Here is a 17,933-nt window from a genome sequence, read left to right as displayed (position 1 = left end):
CCCCGCAAGGCCGGCGCTGGCTGCTGGGCCACATGTGATTTCTGGAGTGTGCTTTGGCCCCCCTTGAATCTGGTGTTTATTAGGTTTAGTTAGACCAGTTTTGTCTTTGCGTCTCTCTGGCACTGAATGAGCATGTTGAAGAAAAAATGTTCCCGAAGAAGCCAGAACTTAATTTACAGAAGCGGGGTGTGTGTGTGTGTGTGTACACGTGTGTGTTTGTACACACGCACACCCCTCTTCCCCAATTAAATTATCGCTTCTTACATAGAGAGAGGGCTTGGCTAGTATACTAAAGATTTTCTCATTTTGTGTGTTTGTTGTAAATGACATCTGTAGGTTTTGAAAAACAAAACACTGTTAAAATAAATCTCCAAAGCCAACATAATCAGCTCTATAAGTAGCTATCAGGAATGACTCTTCTCACAGAACTTTTGTCTGTTTTTAACAGCTTTAATTGTATAAAATAATGGCAACTGCTGGTAGTGAGGCACATAATCCTCTGGAACCTGGAATCCCAAAGCTACAGTTTGTTCCCTTCACCAGTGCCTTGGATGCGGGATTCTGGCATGAGCTGACACAGAAGAAACTCAATGAGTATAGATTAGATGAGACTCCGAAAGGTATCAAAGGCTACTACTATAATGGTAGGTAAAAACTGAACTTTTTATTAGGCATACCAGATTTTCTCCTGTTGTCTTTTGTTTAATTATATTTCTGTTATAAGAATTTGTACTACGTGTACAAAATATTCCACAGTCATAATAAGACACAGAAAAAAGATATGAGGGGTGGGTGTGTGTGTGTGTATGTGTATAATATATATATATATATATAAAAAAAAATCTGTGGCTATATGAAAAACTAGAGATTCTTATTCTATTCATATTTATTTCAATGGGAGCAGGATTGTACCCTTGGTTCAGGAAACTATATTTGGTCTGTGAAAGCGGCAGAGAGTCCTGTGGCACCTTATAGACTAACAGACATACTGGAGCATAAGCTTTTGTGGGTGAATACCCACTTTTTCAGATGCAAGAAGTGGGTATTCACCGAAGAAAGCTTATGCTCCAGTACATCTGTTAGTCGATAAGGTGCCACAGGACTCTTTGGTGCTTTCACAGATCCAGACTAACACGGCTACCCCTCTGATATTTGGTCTGTTGTTTTTATTGTGACATAGTTGCTGCTGCTGTTATTTAAAAGAAACTTTGTTTTTGTCCAGGTGATCCTTTTGGTCTACCAGCTCGTTTAACATTGGAGTTTAGTGCCTTTGATGTGTAAGTACTTTATGTGATTTTGCAGCTTAAAAAAAAAGGGGGGATAATATAGTTACACCTAATTGACGAATCACTTATGAATATGCTTGGTGTGCATCTTCTAAGAGTATTAGCAGAATTTTAATGAGGATCTACCCACATTTTGATATCTCAATTTGATTTTCACAATTGTCCTCACTAATGACTTTGAAAAGATAGGAGCTACCACTGGAACTATTTGTCTGCAGGAGATTGTAAATGTCACATTGAAACACAACAAAATCATCTCAGAAAACACTGTTTAACATCGGGAACTGAAGAAAATTGTGGAAAACAAAAATTGTATGTACATAAGAATGGCCATACTGGGTCAGACCAAAGGTCCATCCAGCCCAGTATCCTATCTACTGATAGTGGCCAATGCCAAGTGCCCCAGAGGGAGTGAACCTAACAAACTTGTAACTTGATATCAGGGCTATTTTAATTTCTTATGGCAATATTACAACAACCAAGTGTTCACTTATGCAATGAGGAAGAATTCTACTGCGGGAATTACTGGGTGGAATAATTCTCTTACCTGTTTTATGCAGGAATTCAGACTACATGATCAAAATGGCCTCTTCTGGCTTTAAATTCTGCAGAAGTTGCATGTCCTGTATATTTATAATTTTCTGATAATCATTTAGGCCTTGGTCCTACAAACACTGCAACTTTACTCATGTAAACAGTCTCATGGAAGTCATTGAACTACTCACATCCATTGAATAAAGCAAGCATAAAGTATTTGCAGTATTGCAGCCTAATTTACTAAACCATAAATTTTACCAGTAAAGAAATTGAATAAAACACACTAATATCTATAAGGAGCATTGTCTAGTTAATGTTGCTATAGGTAACAAAACCTGTGGATTTTCTGACTTTAACTGTTCAACATTAGTACTATGTTGTTTTATGTTCACTTTGGGATGTCTTTGTTTTTAAAGTACCACTCTTAACTGAATCACTTTTTTTTTTTTTTTTAAAGTTTAAAAAAAAATTGATTTTTTAAAAAAGATGTATTTATCCCAGAGATTCCCCAAGGGGCTCTTCACTGAAAATCATAATGCTCATGGAAAATTTACATTATGATGTGACATAGGTTGGATATTAGGAAAAACTTTTTCACCAGGAGGGTGGTGAAACATTGGAATGCGTTACCTAGGGAGGTGGTGGAATCTCCTTCCTTAGAATTTTTTAAGGTCAGGCTTGACAAAGCCCTGGCTGGGATGATTTAGTTAGCTTTGAGCAGGGGGTTGGACTAGATGACTTCCTGAGGTCCCTTCCAACCCTGATATTCTATGATTCTATGACATTTGAACCTCCTTGCACCTTCTAGAGATAAGTGAGTAACTGCCATGATGTGGAAAATGCAGTAAGCAAGGAATGTCTTACAGGCTTTTATGAATAATAGTAGTAATTTTATTTAAAAAGACGCTCAGTGAGCAATACACTTAATCAGGTGCTTAAGCTGATTACCATTCGATAAAGCACTAAAGCATGTGCTTTGCTGAATCGGGGCAAAGCATCTCCACCTCTGTTAGGGATCTGAAGTACAGCACAAAAACGTCTAAATTAAATTTAAAGGCTATAAACACTTAATGGAGTATTTGGGGAATACTCTTAAAAGGCAGAATTCTCATATGCTTTTGAAAAGTTGCTAGGAATTTACTGAGGCAGGTCAAACCGTACATACAAGACTGTCTATCTTCATAATCTTTGTCAGAAGTATAAAACTAATATTTTCCAGCTCTTTCCTATCTCCAATACCACAGTGGCATTTGTTATTGTGTCATGAGGTGTCCTCTGCATTTCTAAGCCTTCAGTTGATCAAGTCATCCTAATAATTACTGAGTTGCATGTCTCTTTTGTCCCTGAATGCAAGCACATTTTTGTAACTGCCTGCAAGCATTTTAAGTGGAACTGTCCTTGACTCGCCTTCTGCCTCATTGTGATGTGTATATAGTCACCACTCTGCTTGGAAAACTCTGCATCCTTGGAGCTTAATGTGAGAGTTCCCATTAGTTACTGTGAATGAAAGCTCTGGCAAAAATGCTAGTATGTGGTTCCAAGAGTGTCCTTGTCTCCTGTCTAGGAATGCTGCCACCCCAGCACACTGCTGTCCTGCTGTCGGAACGTTATATAACACCAACACTTTTGAATCTTTCAAATCCTGTGATAAGAAGTCACTTTTGGAAAAAGCAGCAAATGAGGTGAGGATAACAATTAAATACATTTACAGAGAAAATAAGATTTGGGGAAAGCTAGTGAACTACTTTGCAGTTTGCGTCCCAGGCAGTGGAGAGACTATCATCCCCCACTGACCCATCTAACCGCGGCTTTGGGATACAGTTGCTTTTGGAGGAGGCAGTTTAGTGTCTTCTGCTTGCTTCTGATCACCTCTGGACAGCAACAGTTAGATGATGGTTCTCAGTAACCTCCATGCTGAGTGCCGCTCAGCGACCCCCCCCATGTAATAACCTCGTGACCCCCTCAAGGATCCCGACCCCCAGTTTGAGGACCCCGGTATATGAATAATCATAACATCACACAATGTACAATAAATGAATGCAAAAATGAACTAATTGGCTACATTTGGGTTTGTTTCTAACTCTGCACAGCATGCCACCTGTCTGCGCTTCTAGACTTTTTTGTGCTTGTGATCCTGCCACTGGGATTTTTGTCAGTTTCAGTATCCTACATATCGCAAGGATGAGAGATCTAGGAGAACAAACCAACCCAAAGCTGCTGTGTTGGTTATGATTCATCCATATGAGGGACTGTTGCAGTAGAAAAAACATGTTAATTGTGAACATTTTTATGTGAAATTATGTAAAACCTTCAAAATTTAAGCCTAGATATCTGCTGGTATAGGCTGTGTCTGTCATATGGGAGACGTAGTTCTGGATGAGCTCTGTGCTTCTGATCCTTACCTGGCAGAATGAAAGTGAAATGTAAAGCCTATAAGAGTAGAACTGTCATTTGTAATTCCCAAGACGCCAGGACAAACCAGAGCTTTGTTGAAATGCCTGCTTATGGGGTGAGCATTTATTAGAGCATGGGCTGAATTAAGTAGGGAAAAGTCTTGCCTAAATTACTGAGAATATTACTTAATCCTGCCTTGGCACAAGGGGGTGGAGTAGATGACCTCTTGAAGTCCCTTATAGCCGTACATGTCTTGTCTATGATTAGTTTGAGCTTTTAACATATATGGAAGAAGGAAAGATGAATGAATCTCTCCATATGCTGCTTTTTTGTGATTTTTTTTTTTGGTCCACTGACAGATATGGGAGACGATAAAATCGGGGACTGCCCTTGAAAACCCCATGCTCTTGAACAAATTCCTGCTTCTGACTTTCGCAGTAAGTAATACAATTTATTCCATACTCTCTGAATAGTGAAACACAAATAACAATGAACCATGTCAGTGAAAAATAGTAATATAACTACTGTAGTTACCAGACTGCATTTTGTACATTCATGTGCTTCTCTACAAATGTAAAGGATTCTTGGATTCCATATATAAAAATAAATAATGGCAATTAAACTCCTGGGTCAAGTGAGCACAATAAAAGTCAAGACTGATCAAAGAACCTGCAGGCTTGATTCACTTATTCCCTGAGCGATAAATTTGCTGGAGAGATGGGAAGATGAGAATAAGTGCTAAAAGAATATTGCTCAACTCTTTCATCACGGGTACAAGCACTCTTATCATAGTATAGCTCATTCAGTCATGGGCACTGACGTTTCGAAGTGCCAGGGGGTGCTCGACCCCCAGCTCTGATCCAGGCCTTTCCCCCACTCCACCTCTTTTCCCCCAATGTTCCACTCCTACCCCGCCTCTTCCCGCCGCTGCTCCACCCCCTTCCGTGAGCACGCTTGCTCCTCCTCCCCAGAGCCTCCTGCGTTCCGCGAAACAGCTGTTAGTGGCGAGAAGGGGGGTGTGATGAGGGAGGGGGAGGCTCTGTTCTGCGGGGCCTGCAGGTGGGCAGGAGGCGCTGAAGGAGGTTGGGGAGCTGATAGGGAGGCTACCAGTGGGTGCTCAGCGCAGTATTGGTGCCTATGCATTCAGTTAAATAGTGCATAACAACAAGTTTATATTCTTCTTTTGCCAAAGGATCCCAAAGTAATTCACAACCCACATACAAACACAAACTTTGCTTAGTAACAGTGAAGGTTGCATTAGAACACCCCAAGCACCCCCCGTAGCCTCCAGTACTGCAGAAATACATAACTCTAACAAATAATGAAAAGCAATACCCACCCTAACTTTAATCAACCTGCACTTGCAAAACCTTAATGGCCATCTCCTACTCTCTTGCATCAACAGATGGGCATGTCTGACTGTCCCACAGTCCGTTAATTTAGAAAGGTCTTCTGATTCAACATTGCTCAGGTCCAACAAGTTAAAAGTTTTAACAAACATTGGCCTGGACAACACATACTAAAGAATTACACGCACTATACCTTAGACTGCTTGTTTTATATTTAAAAGGGATTTGAAGAAAAGGTAGGACAGTCCAGAATTTTTTTTTATCACATGGTGGTTTTTTGGAATAGATTTAACTAAACTCCGGATGATTTTTTCCTTCTCTTTTCTCCCCACTCCTGCCCTTCAGAGTATTCAAATTAATTCTACAATTCAAAACACACAATTTTTAAATAACTTTGTCATTGCTACCAAATTGAAAATTTGGCACAGCCTTAACTGTGGTGTCACTTTTGTGACACCACACTGCAGAACTGAAATGTAGTCACTGCTGGGGTCAAAAGCAGCTGTTTGCTGATGCACAGCACACTGCACAGTAATGGAAAATGTTGATGAAGAGCAGCAGGCCAAAAATCTACACCTAAAGCAATAAATGGGAAAGGATACTTATTGTCCGTTCAAAGACAGAACCTTTCTGGAAACTGCACCAGGGTTTGCGCAAAGTAAGTTTCACGGTACTCCATTTGTCTGCCTTTGAAGGGTGAGTTGATCTGATGGAAATTGAATGTTTCATTGCAAGTATACTATGTGTTGCAATGTTTAGATGACTAGACTAAGCTTCCTTCACTAAGTTGGGTACTAATGTTCCTCTTCCGAGGTAGAGGAAAATGAGAAAATGATTGTAATTATAAATATAGGTTGATGTTTTCAAAGCCAACTAAGTTTTAGCCATGCAACTCCCATTGAAGTTAATGGGAGCTGTGTTCCTAAATCCTCTAGTCTGCTGTGAAAATCTCAACCAAGTATCTTTAACAGTTCCAGTTAGCCCTATATGTCTAGGTTAAGTTTACTGCTTGCTGCACCTTCTCCTTGCCTTTTGTGCTTTCTCTCACCTAACTAACTAAGCATGTGCAAATATACCACTCCTGAAAACATATACACATGCACTGAATTTAAAGGACAGATATAGTCCTACTGAAGTTAGACCTGTGTGCATGTTTTTGCAGGATTATGGCCATAGTTTCCTTTATAACTATAAAAAATTTGTTACGGGTGTATTTCTCAGATTACAAGTACATACATTCTAAAATATCTGGTTGCCTGTGTTTCATTGGACTTCAAGGAACTTTCTTCACTATAGCTAAAAAATAGAAGTGTTATAATGTTTAATTTTTAAGTCTGATACTTCCATATATTTGGCATAGCTCAGAAAGAGATTATTTTATGTTAGAACCTTTCCTCATATGAAAAAAATATACAAAATACTGGTATCAAATGTCATGAGACGTTAATATATTAAACTGCTCTTTCTGATTAAAAGATTTACAGATTCCCAATATAAAAGCTGAATTATGCGTTTAATCAAGTTTCCGTATACTTTGTGTGTGTGAGTGAGTGAGAGAGAGAGAATGGATCTGTGTGGGTGTATCTCGTTTCAAATATAATAATCTCTTAATTTACTATAGATACCACTGTATAGATTACAGAAAACCATGGCCTTTTTAATAAAGATATCCTAGAGCACAAATTATTTGATCTTTTAAAGATCAGGTCGAATTAAAACTGTGCAGAGATAATGATCTCATAAACAGTGCTTACTTTCACTTAATGCCTGTCTGTGCTATAAGGGAATATTTAAATAAGGAAAAGTTCACCATGTTTATTCATGACAACTGTTTGTACAGAGTTGTCACTTTTGACAGCCTTTGGGATAAAAAAATGAGGGTATGCAGACTCAGATGTTTTGGTCATGTAAAGTGCAGCTATGTTGGTAAGAGAGACCAACAGATCAAGATGGAAGGAAAAAGACAGAGAAGCCAACCCAAGAAAAAGTGGTGGGATGTCGTAAAGGAAGACATGTTAGCATGTGGTATGATAGAGGATATGGCATTAAACAGAGCACTTTGGTGGGAGAGGGCTTGTTGAGAGGACCCCAGTTGATGGAATTAACACGAAGAAGGAGAGAGAAAAGTTCAGAGGTAAATCGAGGGTGATTTCTGACTGGGCTGGACTCCACATTGGTCACACATTTGTGGTGACCATTTTAAAAGCTTTCATCCATCTGGTCTATTTAAGTAAAAAAAAAAAAAAAAACCCCTAACCATATGTATGATGATGTGGCATATTTAAAACTCTAGCTTTGCTCAAAAATAGAAACAAAAAAACAGTTGGAATATGCAAAACTGATTTGTGTAGCTGTCCAATAAAATCAGTTTAACAGTAGAAGTGGAGTAAATTATGTCTAGTGCAGGGATTCTGAAATATTTTACAGTGTCTCTCTTGGATACAACCTCTCGTTCCATTCTTGATTTGTATGGAAATCCTTACACAACATATATCTGGCAACTGCAGCAATTGTTTACATTGAAAAGTAATATTAGGATGTTATTTCTTGTATGTTTGGCTGTATTTTAATGCAATTTAGTAACGAGAAAAAAAGAGAGCCAGCCTCATGTGACCAACCATCTATCCATGGACCACCAGTAAGTAACTGCTTCACAAACTTGCAGCAGTCCATGGAACACAGATTGGGAACCTCTGATGCAGCGGTTCTCAACCCATGGCCCATGGGCTGCATGTGGCCCAAGTAGCACACAGCTGCAGCCCAGCTCAGCTGTATGCTAAAGGCTGGCCTGCATGGCAGGGTCTAGGTTCCCGGCTGCTCGGCGTGGTCGGGTCCGGGCTGCTGTGGCAGGGTTGGGGCTGCTGTCCCGCCCTGTGTGGCGTGCATCTGAGGCCTTATTGCAAAATTCCAGGAGGCCTCTTGGGATCTGGGGCTGCATTGCTATATTTGCCAAGAAATTAAAAAGTATATTTAATAATAAAAAAAATGGAATTAACTCAGTTTCCTATTGTGTAATTTGTTGACACAACTCTCATGGTCCCCTAGTCTGCAAACTACTTACACACATTCTTAACTTTACTCCAATGGGTCTGCATGAGCAAAGTTAAAGACCTGCTTAAGTACGTGCAGAATCATGGCCATAGCTGTAACTGGGAGTGCTATAATCACTCAGTTTTTAAGTGGCTAGTTGGGTTAGTAATTATTTGTCTTCTAACATGTGCATATATATTTTTTTTCCTCTAGGATTTAAAAAAGTATCGCTTCTATTACTGGTTTTGCTACCCTGCTCTCTGCTTCCCTGATGGCATACCTATTGTTCGGCAGGCAGTCTGCCTAGGTGAAAGGTTCTCTCCAACTCAGGTACTCAAACACCCACTGTCAAATCTTTAGTACTGATCAATCTTTCTTATTGCTTGTAAAACTACATATTTTGTCCTTGAACTTGGTGAGTTTTAAGTAGTGTAGCTAGTTTATTTCTGAGTTATTGATTTTATACTTTTCTTTTTTACATTATAAAATTCTCATTTTGATGTTTTATTGCCTCTTGCAACAATCCAGTTAGGCGAAGAGATTGAGTATAAATCATGACTGGGCTCATGTTGGTAGCTTTGGACAGAATAATGAATGTACAAAAGATTTTTAAGCATTTCAGAGACAGTGTGGTCTGGGAGAGTAGGTGGTTAATAGAGCTGATAAAGAAATAGTTTTCCTATCTTATGAGAATTTTTGAGATTCTGAAAAAGTTCCCCACTACATACTGGGGAGGGGGGGGGGGGAGTCAAAATTTTCACAAGATCTAAAATTTTCTTGTATTTCTAGCAAGTCGGTTGAAACATGTTCATGATTTTGAAATATTTTGTTTCAATTTTGACCATTTAAAAATGTTTTTTACTTTTTTTTTACTACAAATTAACGTAAAATTCTAAAGAAGAATCAAAAAATAGTTTTTAAAATATCAAAACGGGGCAATTTAAAAAAAATTTCAATTTTTTTTAAAATAGGCAGTTCATTGAAACCAGTGTTTTTCCACAATGGTTTTGGTTTATACAGATTTGGCATTTTCCAATGAAAAAACGTTTCATCAAAAAATTCCCAACTAGCTCTAGTTGTTAGCCTGGTGGGAATACAGAGCCTGGGGAGGGACTTGGTCAGCCTTAAGAGAAATTTATCTTGCTCTCTCCTTTTGTGTGTCGTCTTTATTGAAAATATTAACTCTTCAGGGCAGTGAATGTTTCTTGTGTTTGCACACTACTTAGCACAATGGGGCATGTCTGGGTACTACTGCAGTACAAGTAATATATATTAATAACTTTTGAGTCTAGAGAACATCATGGCTGTCCTGGAAAGAAGAAGGTGGTTGAGGGTATCGTGGATGATGATTTATCTGACAGAAAAGGAGGCTGGTGTGATAGCAAGATTCTGTCATCAGCAGAAACATTTGACTACTGAACTAGAGGTCAAACTTGAGACAAGAAGGTGGTAGCAAAGAAAAAGCTGTTGGACTGGATTAGAAAGTGTAGACATGCAGAGGAATGGTCTCAGGAAAACAGTTTAAAAAATAGGGCGACTGTTTGGCAACAGCTTCAGGCTTCTTGGTTAGAAACTGAAAGTTCACAGGAATCCAATTATTTAATAACATTGATTTTAAATCAGTTTTCTTTAGAGTTATGTCTTTAATAACTGTTTCAAATTCTAGAAAAAAAAGCTAAACAATTATTTTATTATTCTGACTAAAATGATTGTAGATGGAGCATCTTATAGTGAAAGACGAAGATTGACATTATAGGAGCATATTGAGGATACCGTAAGCCCTTTGTACTAAAAAGGGTCTTACCTGAATTTTGTAAATTGAACATGTATTTTTAAATGGTGCTGTTTCATCTTAATGTGTGGACTGTGGTGGAGCCTTTTTCATTGATGGCTCAAGGTGAGACTGCACCTTTCAATTTTTTTCTTTTGATTGAAAGTACGGTGATAGGATAATCTAAAGCAGCGGTTCTCAAACTTATTTGATCGAGCCCCCCTTTTTTGTGTCTGTAGTCATTTACGCCCCCTCTCTCCCAAGTACATATACCTCCACCCAGCTCTGAAGGCAGAGCAGACAGCAGTGGCTGCTGGCTGGGCACCTAGTTCTGAAGGCAGCGCCACACCAGCAGCAGCCCAGAAGTAAGGGTGGCAATGTGAACAGTGATATTTGTCAATACCACTTTTCACAGCAGACTTAGCGCCTCATTGCCACCCTTACTTCTGTTCTGCTGCTGTTGCCACTCCAGGGCAGATAGCCAGAACTCTGCCTCCCCCAAATGGGGGGTGGGAAGGAGAGCTTGAGCCTGGGGTTGCCTCCCACTGAGGGATGGTGGGAAGTGGGGGGAGAGCCCGGACCCAGGTGGCAGGGCTCTGGCTGTCAGTCCTAGTGCGGTGGGGCTCCAGCTTTCCCCTTTATCCTGACTTTCCGGGTGTGCACGGCTGTTCTGCACAAGCGCCAGCCACCTGGGGCTGACAGCCAGAGCTCTTAACCAAAAAAACCCACCCCACAGCTCACGCCTCCCTTGACACATTCCCATGCTTCTGTTGGGAGGCCCGCCCCATAGTTTGAGTACTGCTGGTGTAAAGCATTCTCATTGGAAATAAATCATCATCATCCTTCTAGTTCAGGAAAATGTTGGTTCAAAAGATATGCCTGGATTATTTGTAGAAGTACGGCAAAAAATGTTAACACATGACTGTGCTGGGAAGAAGGGAACTAGGTTATGAGACAGAGGGCAAGTAGGAACTCCTGAGGGGAGAATGAGTCTGTTAGTTCTGTGCTACTAAGGTAGAAAGAAATTGTAGAGTTACTCAGTTGTACCCTTTGTTTTAACTGGGGTGAGTTAGTGTTGAACTGTGAAGTGCTTTTAATGCCACTAGAAATTGGTGGGAAGCTGAGCCCCATAGCGAGGTATGTGGGAGAGACACTTGGTACAACAGCGCAAACTGTACTACACAAAGCATTTTATCATCTAACAGTGGAATACAATTAAAATATACCTCTAGAAATGGGTTAGATGTAGTCTTACAGGAATGTTCTAGGTGGTTACTAATGAGCATTAGAAGAATTGGTTACCTTTACTATAGCAATTTGGATAATAACAGTTGTATGTAGTGGTGGTGTTGTAGCCGTCTTGGTCCAGGGATATTAGAGAGACAAGGTGGGTGAGGTAGTATCTTTTATTGGTCATGCTGTTGTTGGTGAAAGAGACAAGCTTTTGAGCTACAGCTTATCTCTCTAGATATTGCCTCAACCACCTTGTCTCTCTAATTAATAACAGTTGAGTATTTTGAAAGTAGGAAAGAGTTTAATTTTTGTGGTTATTCATACTTCCTTTTTAAACAGAATGGAGGACTAAAGACTGTTTCTCTGAAAAAAACGTAGTTTATGTGGGATGGTATTCAATGGTACAGTTAAAGTGTAGATGTCAGGATATAAAGAAGCAATTGCAGCTGACCACTGAAAACCGATGTACCAAAGTAGATGGAATGGATGATGCTGATCATTATGCAGCATCATGATCAGTGTTTACCAGCATCCGATCCATATTTTTGTACTTCAAGGACAAATCAGAGCTCTCAGCCCTCTCTCTCTCTCTCTCTCTCCAACAGTGGGACTATTATTATTTAGGGGACTTCCATATTTGCAAGTTGTTTTGGCCCTAAGAATAACACTGTAATTTTGTTTTGTCTTTTTTTCCCATATATCAGTTTGCAGCAGTGACAGAAGTGCTTCTTCTGCTTGTTTTGCATTGAGGATTATATGGTTTTAACTTTTGCATATTACTCTCAAATGCTTGGTTATAAATTTTTTTAAAAAACTACTGAATAAATGGTTAAAAACTGTTAGAATAGATACACTTGTGTTCAGCAAGTTAAAAGAAAAAAAGCATTACATATTCAGTAAAGGAAATATTTTTCGACTCCCACAAGCACTGTTGAATTAGGATAATTCCAACCATCTGTTATGATATCTTTTTTGCTTTCAGATTCAAGCGCTCCAGAAAGCATATGATGAACTTTGCCAGATGGAAGGAGTTACAGCCTTGCCTTACTTTTTAATCAAGTATAATGACAAGTCTGTTTTGGTGTCACTGCTTAAAAACTGGAATGATTTTTTCCAAGATCAAGAAGAAAAGGTAAGGGGAATTCTGCACATATGCTCGAATGCCAGAATATTTGCGCTGAATGTACAAACTGTTTAACCTCTGGCTAGAATACTATACTGAGATCCAGTGCTTGTCTACTGAGTAGAGTAGGTCAAGTCTCTGAACACCAATTGCTCCCATTGATTACTCCTGGACTTCAGGGAGTCTAGTTTTAGGCATCTCAACCTGGGTGTCCAAAAGTCCAGACATCCCAAATTAGTGGATGGTTTGAAAATTTGGTACTTGCGCTCTTTATACTCATTACCCCGCCAATAAAAGAGAGATAATAAAACTTAGCTGTTATGAGGATGAGTTAATAATATATCTTAGTCACTTTGAACACCTAGCATTATGTAAGTACAAAACCCACCTATATTATTATTTATTTGCTTGTATGCTGCATGTAGGGGAGGAGTATGCAACAATTCATTTCTATAGATGCTGCACTAGCTTTAAGTACACCTGGAAATGTTATAACAGTGACCTTCTACGAAAGAAAAATATATCATCCCATTATAAATTAATAAAGAATGTTAATATGAATATATTCAGCTTGTACCTTTCAAAGTACCAGCAATAATACAAGAAAAACTGGCTCCTTTTTAAACTCTGCTGAAAAGGAAAATCTGTATTTGAACAGTGTAAAGTTAAGTCCTTCATAGTCCTGTAGATGTGATGCAGGCTAAATGTTGGTTAGATGAGGTTGGAAAGGTTTTTTTATGTTATGGGGAAATCATTCTCTGCATGTCTCCTTTTGAATGCGAAAAAAGCACTCTACATTCCTTGGAGCCACAAGAGAATTTCCATCCTGATCATTCATAAAGCAGAAGGCATCAAGGCAAGGGTTGGCCAAGCTAGTTATACATTACGTAGTACTTATCTGTTTCATTTATCATCATGTTGTCCAGATGCCAAGCTTTGTTAGGTCCTTCTGAAATTCTTCAGAGCCCTCTTTATTTTGATTAACCTTAACTCAGAGCCTTGAATAGTTTTGCTTACTTTATAATCCTAAAAATTTACTGAGGAGCAAAGCTCCATAACAGAGGCTGAGGGAGAGGTAATTGTGCAGAATAGAAGTCTGTAAAGCAATTCATATCTCACACACAGGGAAGAAATTAAAATAGTCATTGAAGTAGTTCAACTCTGTTTTATAGCATTTGAGCTCCTATTATTTCCTCTGCTTTTTCCATTCTTTTTCTAAAATAAGGAAATATTGTATTGTGGCTATGTAGGTATTTTGAAATAAGGAAACTTTAAAGACTGAATTTAAAAAGTGGCACCGTAAGTGTGATTTGAAATAATATTAGATCATAGATACAAGCATGGCCTGTCAGATGGGATATTCCTCTATATGAGAGAAGCCTGTATCATACAAAATAAAGTCCTTTCTTAGTGTTCAGTTTGGAGGGCAATAACTGAGTCTGTGCTTAAATCCTTGAATAAAGGATTGTCCTTGCAGTGACTTTACCTTTACATTGACTGACTGACCCAGCATCTATTACCCTGTCTCCTTTTATACCATGATTATACACCATCCATCAACAGGAAGGCTTGCTTATGAATCAAGGCAATAATCTGACCACTTGGTAGGCATCTTAAGCAGTTTTAAAAAACCCGTTTGGGCTTAGATAGTTGAGGAAATGGATATGATGCAGTGAAGTACAAGTGAATGTTAGGTGGCCAAAATGAACAAAACTGGCAGCTTTGGGAAGCATTAAACTGCTTAAAATGGCATACAATACGTCACAGTTGCGTAGGAGTTGTTAATTCTTTTTTAAATGCCATATGTGATTTCTTACTGACATAACATTTAAAATAACAAGATACACTGACAGCTATTACTGTGAATCTTGTTCTGTTATGCATAGAGTTTTCAATGGGACTGTTTTGTTTGCAGGTGACAGTTGGAGTTTATGATCCCTGCAATTTTACCCAGTATCCAGGATGGCCGCTGCGGAACTTACTGGTCATGGTAGCACACAAATGGTATTGGTTTTATCGCTTATTAGATGAGGCCTTTTTTGGCCTATCTGACTTACACAGCACACCCTGAACCTTAACTTTGCCCCTGAAATATGGAAAACTATATGCAAAGGTGAAAATAAGAAATTACTAGGAGTGTGTTGGAAATGGATCCCTTGAATAGGAAATGGGATTCCATAATACTTTAGAAATTTGTTATTTTGATCTTTCTGTATATTTTTGAAAGTTTTAAGTGGGCAAAGGCAAGGGATGCAGCCTGTTGCTACTTCCATATAATCCTTCATTTCTTGACTCCTTTCCCCACATTCTTAATGGTTTGTTTCTAGATTTTTGAGCCCTATTTTTAAATTCTCTCCACTCCAAATCTTTCTGCAATTTAACCTGCTACATCACATTCCAGAGCAGAGATTTATTTCTGAAAAGTTTGGTAAAAGTTAAAAAAAAAAAAAAAAAAAATCATCTTTTGGGGGAATTTGGAGCAGAGGAGGGTTAATAACTGGGTTTATAAAGGGAAGCTGGCTTTAACTTAAACTAAGGGGCAGCTACTACCACTTCATCATATAGCTGATTTCTACATGAGTAGAAGCAAGACCTGAAAGCCAGTCTAGTCTCTGGATTTATTTGTTGTGTGGTACAGAGTAATTGAGGATGCTAATGTGTGCAAGTGTCATTGGAAAGCTGTCTTGCTCTAGAGAATAAAACTGTCAAATGACCACCAATGGTACATGAGCTAAAGTCTGAAGAACACATACCCTAAAGTTCTTCTGCATTGCCAGGTTGAACATCTGTTTTTGTTTTGTTTTTTCACACTGTCATCTTTTGCATTATAAAATACCATCCATCTAACATTGGGTTGTTTTATTGGTTAACTTAAGCTGAAACTTCAAATTTTTGACCTTCTAGTAATGTGTAATGAGACGACAAACCGTCATGTAGCCACGTTAACAGTGGCATTTTCCAGGCTGCTAGGTGAACGATAGCATAGGAGGGTATATCCATGTGCATATCACTTATCTGTGCATCCTGTGGGGATATGAGAATCCCCAATTCCATTATTTGCCAAACACCTAATTATTTTACTTTGGTGCTCAGCCGTGAGTGAATATGAATAATGGGTGCAAAGCTAAGTTGGTGAAGGGGGAGGATACAAAAACTGAATCAGATGAAGGATTCTGAGGAGCGTGCTAAGTCATGGAGGAAGTAGGATGGCACCTCCTTCTACACTGTCATTGCAGCTTTATTGTACTCTGGGGCTTCTCTGGGCATTATGCCTCAAAACATATGTTGCTTCTAGTTCCCAGTAACATTGTGCAGATGGGTAGTTAACAGTGGGGAAGTCCCAAGTGCAATTTCAGGGGAGCTGCACCAGTTTCCATATAAGAGTGAACTGCTTTAGGTATTCATTAATCATACTGGGTTTCTTCATATTTGATCAGATAGACGTATAGGCACATTATCGTATATGAATCCAATATCAATCGAAGATTTGTCATAGTCTGAGTTTCCAAAGGTTTAAACCTCTATGACACCAGAGGACTAATAAAGCGAAGTTCCTGCTTGACTATCCTTCTTTTCTGCTGGAGGAGTTCCAGATCTTTTATAACTACCTTGCTATTTATTTTATTATTTTAATGCCAGGGGTAGCCACCTCCATTCAGTTGAAGTGCTCTGCTTCAGAGACAGGACCATGCAAGGCGTGAGAGACCTAACACACAGCAGCATCTTTGAAATAAAGCTTCCACAGATGCCACAGAGCCCAGGTAATCCATTGTCAAAGGATGGCTTTCAGAATATGGAAACTAATGTTACTTGACTTCTCTTCTCCATGATCACTAAGAAGATAGAAGAGAGGTTCGTGCTGCTAACTTGTTGCTGATGTTAACCGCTACCTCAAATATAGTGCATCTTAAGTATCAGAGGGGTAGCCGTGTTAGTCTGTATCCACAAAAACAACGAGGAGTCCGGTGGCACCTTAAACATTAACAGATTTATTTGGGCATAAGCTTTTGTGGGTAAAAAACCCACTTCTTCAGATGCATGGAGTGAAAATTATTCACCAGCAACTACATACCACACCACAGAAACACTAACCCAGGACCCTATCCCAGTAAGAAACTTCATTGCCTTCTCTGTCCCCTTATCTACTCTAGCGACACCATCATAGGACCCGACACCATCATAGGACCCAGCCACACCATCAGAGGCTCATTCACCTGCACATCTACTAATGTGATATATGCCATCATGTGACAGCAATGCCCCTCTGCCATGTACATTGGCCAGATCGGACAGTCTCTACGTAAAAGGATAAATGGACACAAATCGGACATCAGGAACGATAATGTACAAAAGCCAGTAGGAGAACACTTCGGTCTCCCTGGACGCTCAATAACAGATTTAAAAGTAGCATTCTTCAACAAAAAACCTTCAAAAACAGACTTCAAAGACAAACTGCTGAGTTACAATTCATTTGCAAACTTAACACCATCAGTTTGGGCTTGAATAGGGACTGGGTGTGGCTGGCTCACTATAAAAGCAATTTTCCCTCTCTTGGTATTGACACCTCCTCATCAATTATTGGGTGTGGACCACATCCACCCTGATTAAATTGGCCTTCAACTTTGGTTCTCCACTTGTAAAGTAACTCCCTTTTCTTCATGTGCCAATATATATTTGTGCCTGTTTCTGTAATTTTCACTCCATGCATTTGAAGAAGTGGGGTTTTTACCCACGAAAGCTTATGCCCAAATAAATCTATTAGTCTTTAAGGTGCCACTGGACTTCGTTGTTTTAGAGCATCTTAAATTATTCAAATGTCTTTCTGAAGAAAATAGTTTTATTTGCTAGAAGGAAAGAGGATAATTTACTTTGAGAGTAAGATTTTTTTTTTTTTTTTTTTTTTTTTTGCCATAATCACCGAGCCTTTATGCTCTCATTTTAATTACAAGCATGATACAGCAACAGGTAATTTCTGTAACAGTGCATACATTATTCATGTATGTTATCATTTCTTATTAAAAGTTTGTTTAATCACTAGACTACCAAAAATACACACAATCGTAATAAGTGCATGAAACTCTCATTTCTGAGAGTACAGAGTAGATTTATAAAACCACAAAGATCACAATTTTGGTATGTTTGGAGTTTGGGGTGTTTTTGTATCTGTCTCGTGGTATTAAGACCTGAAGGAAATTAGAGCAATGCATTGT

At 39.0% G+C, this 17,933-nt stretch overlaps 1 protein-coding gene across 6 annotated transcripts in view; it reads left to right on the top strand.

Annotated features, from left to right (window-relative positions):
* Positions 1 to 209: 209 nt before the first annotated feature.
* The window catches only part of ATG7 (autophagy related 7), a 250,065-nt gene continuing 232,341 nt past the window's right edge, over positions 210 to 17,933 (top strand). For 2 of the 6 annotated variants that reach the window (XM_074958161.1, XM_074958164.1), the window contains exons 1-8: positions 211 to 644; positions 1,223 to 1,277; positions 3,388 to 3,505; positions 4,577 to 4,654; positions 8,810 to 8,926; positions 12,583 to 12,732; positions 14,639 to 14,727; positions 16,363 to 16,484. In XM_074958161.1, coding sequence (XP_074814262.1) covers positions 467 to 644; positions 1,223 to 1,277; positions 3,388 to 3,505; positions 4,577 to 4,654; positions 8,810 to 8,926; positions 12,583 to 12,732; positions 14,639 to 14,727; positions 16,363 to 16,484 — 907 coding nt within the window. In that variant the 5' untranslated portion in view covers positions 211 to 466. Of the gene's footprint in view, positions 645 to 1,222; positions 1,278 to 3,387; positions 3,506 to 4,576; positions 4,655 to 8,809; positions 8,927 to 12,582; positions 12,733 to 14,638; positions 14,728 to 16,362; positions 16,485 to 17,933 lie in introns of all 6 variants that reach the window. The other 4 variants (XM_074958163.1, XM_074958165.1, XM_074958160.1 and 1 more) reach the window with 3 other exon arrangements.

Source organism: Natator depressus, chromosome 7 (genome assembly GCF_965152275.1).
Source record: "Natator depressus isolate rNatDep1 chromosome 7, rNatDep2.hap1, whole genome shotgun sequence".
NCBI classification, from domain to species: domain Eukaryota; kingdom Metazoa; phylum Chordata; order Testudines; family Cheloniidae; genus Natator; species Natator depressus.
The sequence above is the reverse complement of the archived record's forward strand: the minus strand, read 5'-3'. Positions and strand labels throughout refer to the sequence as shown.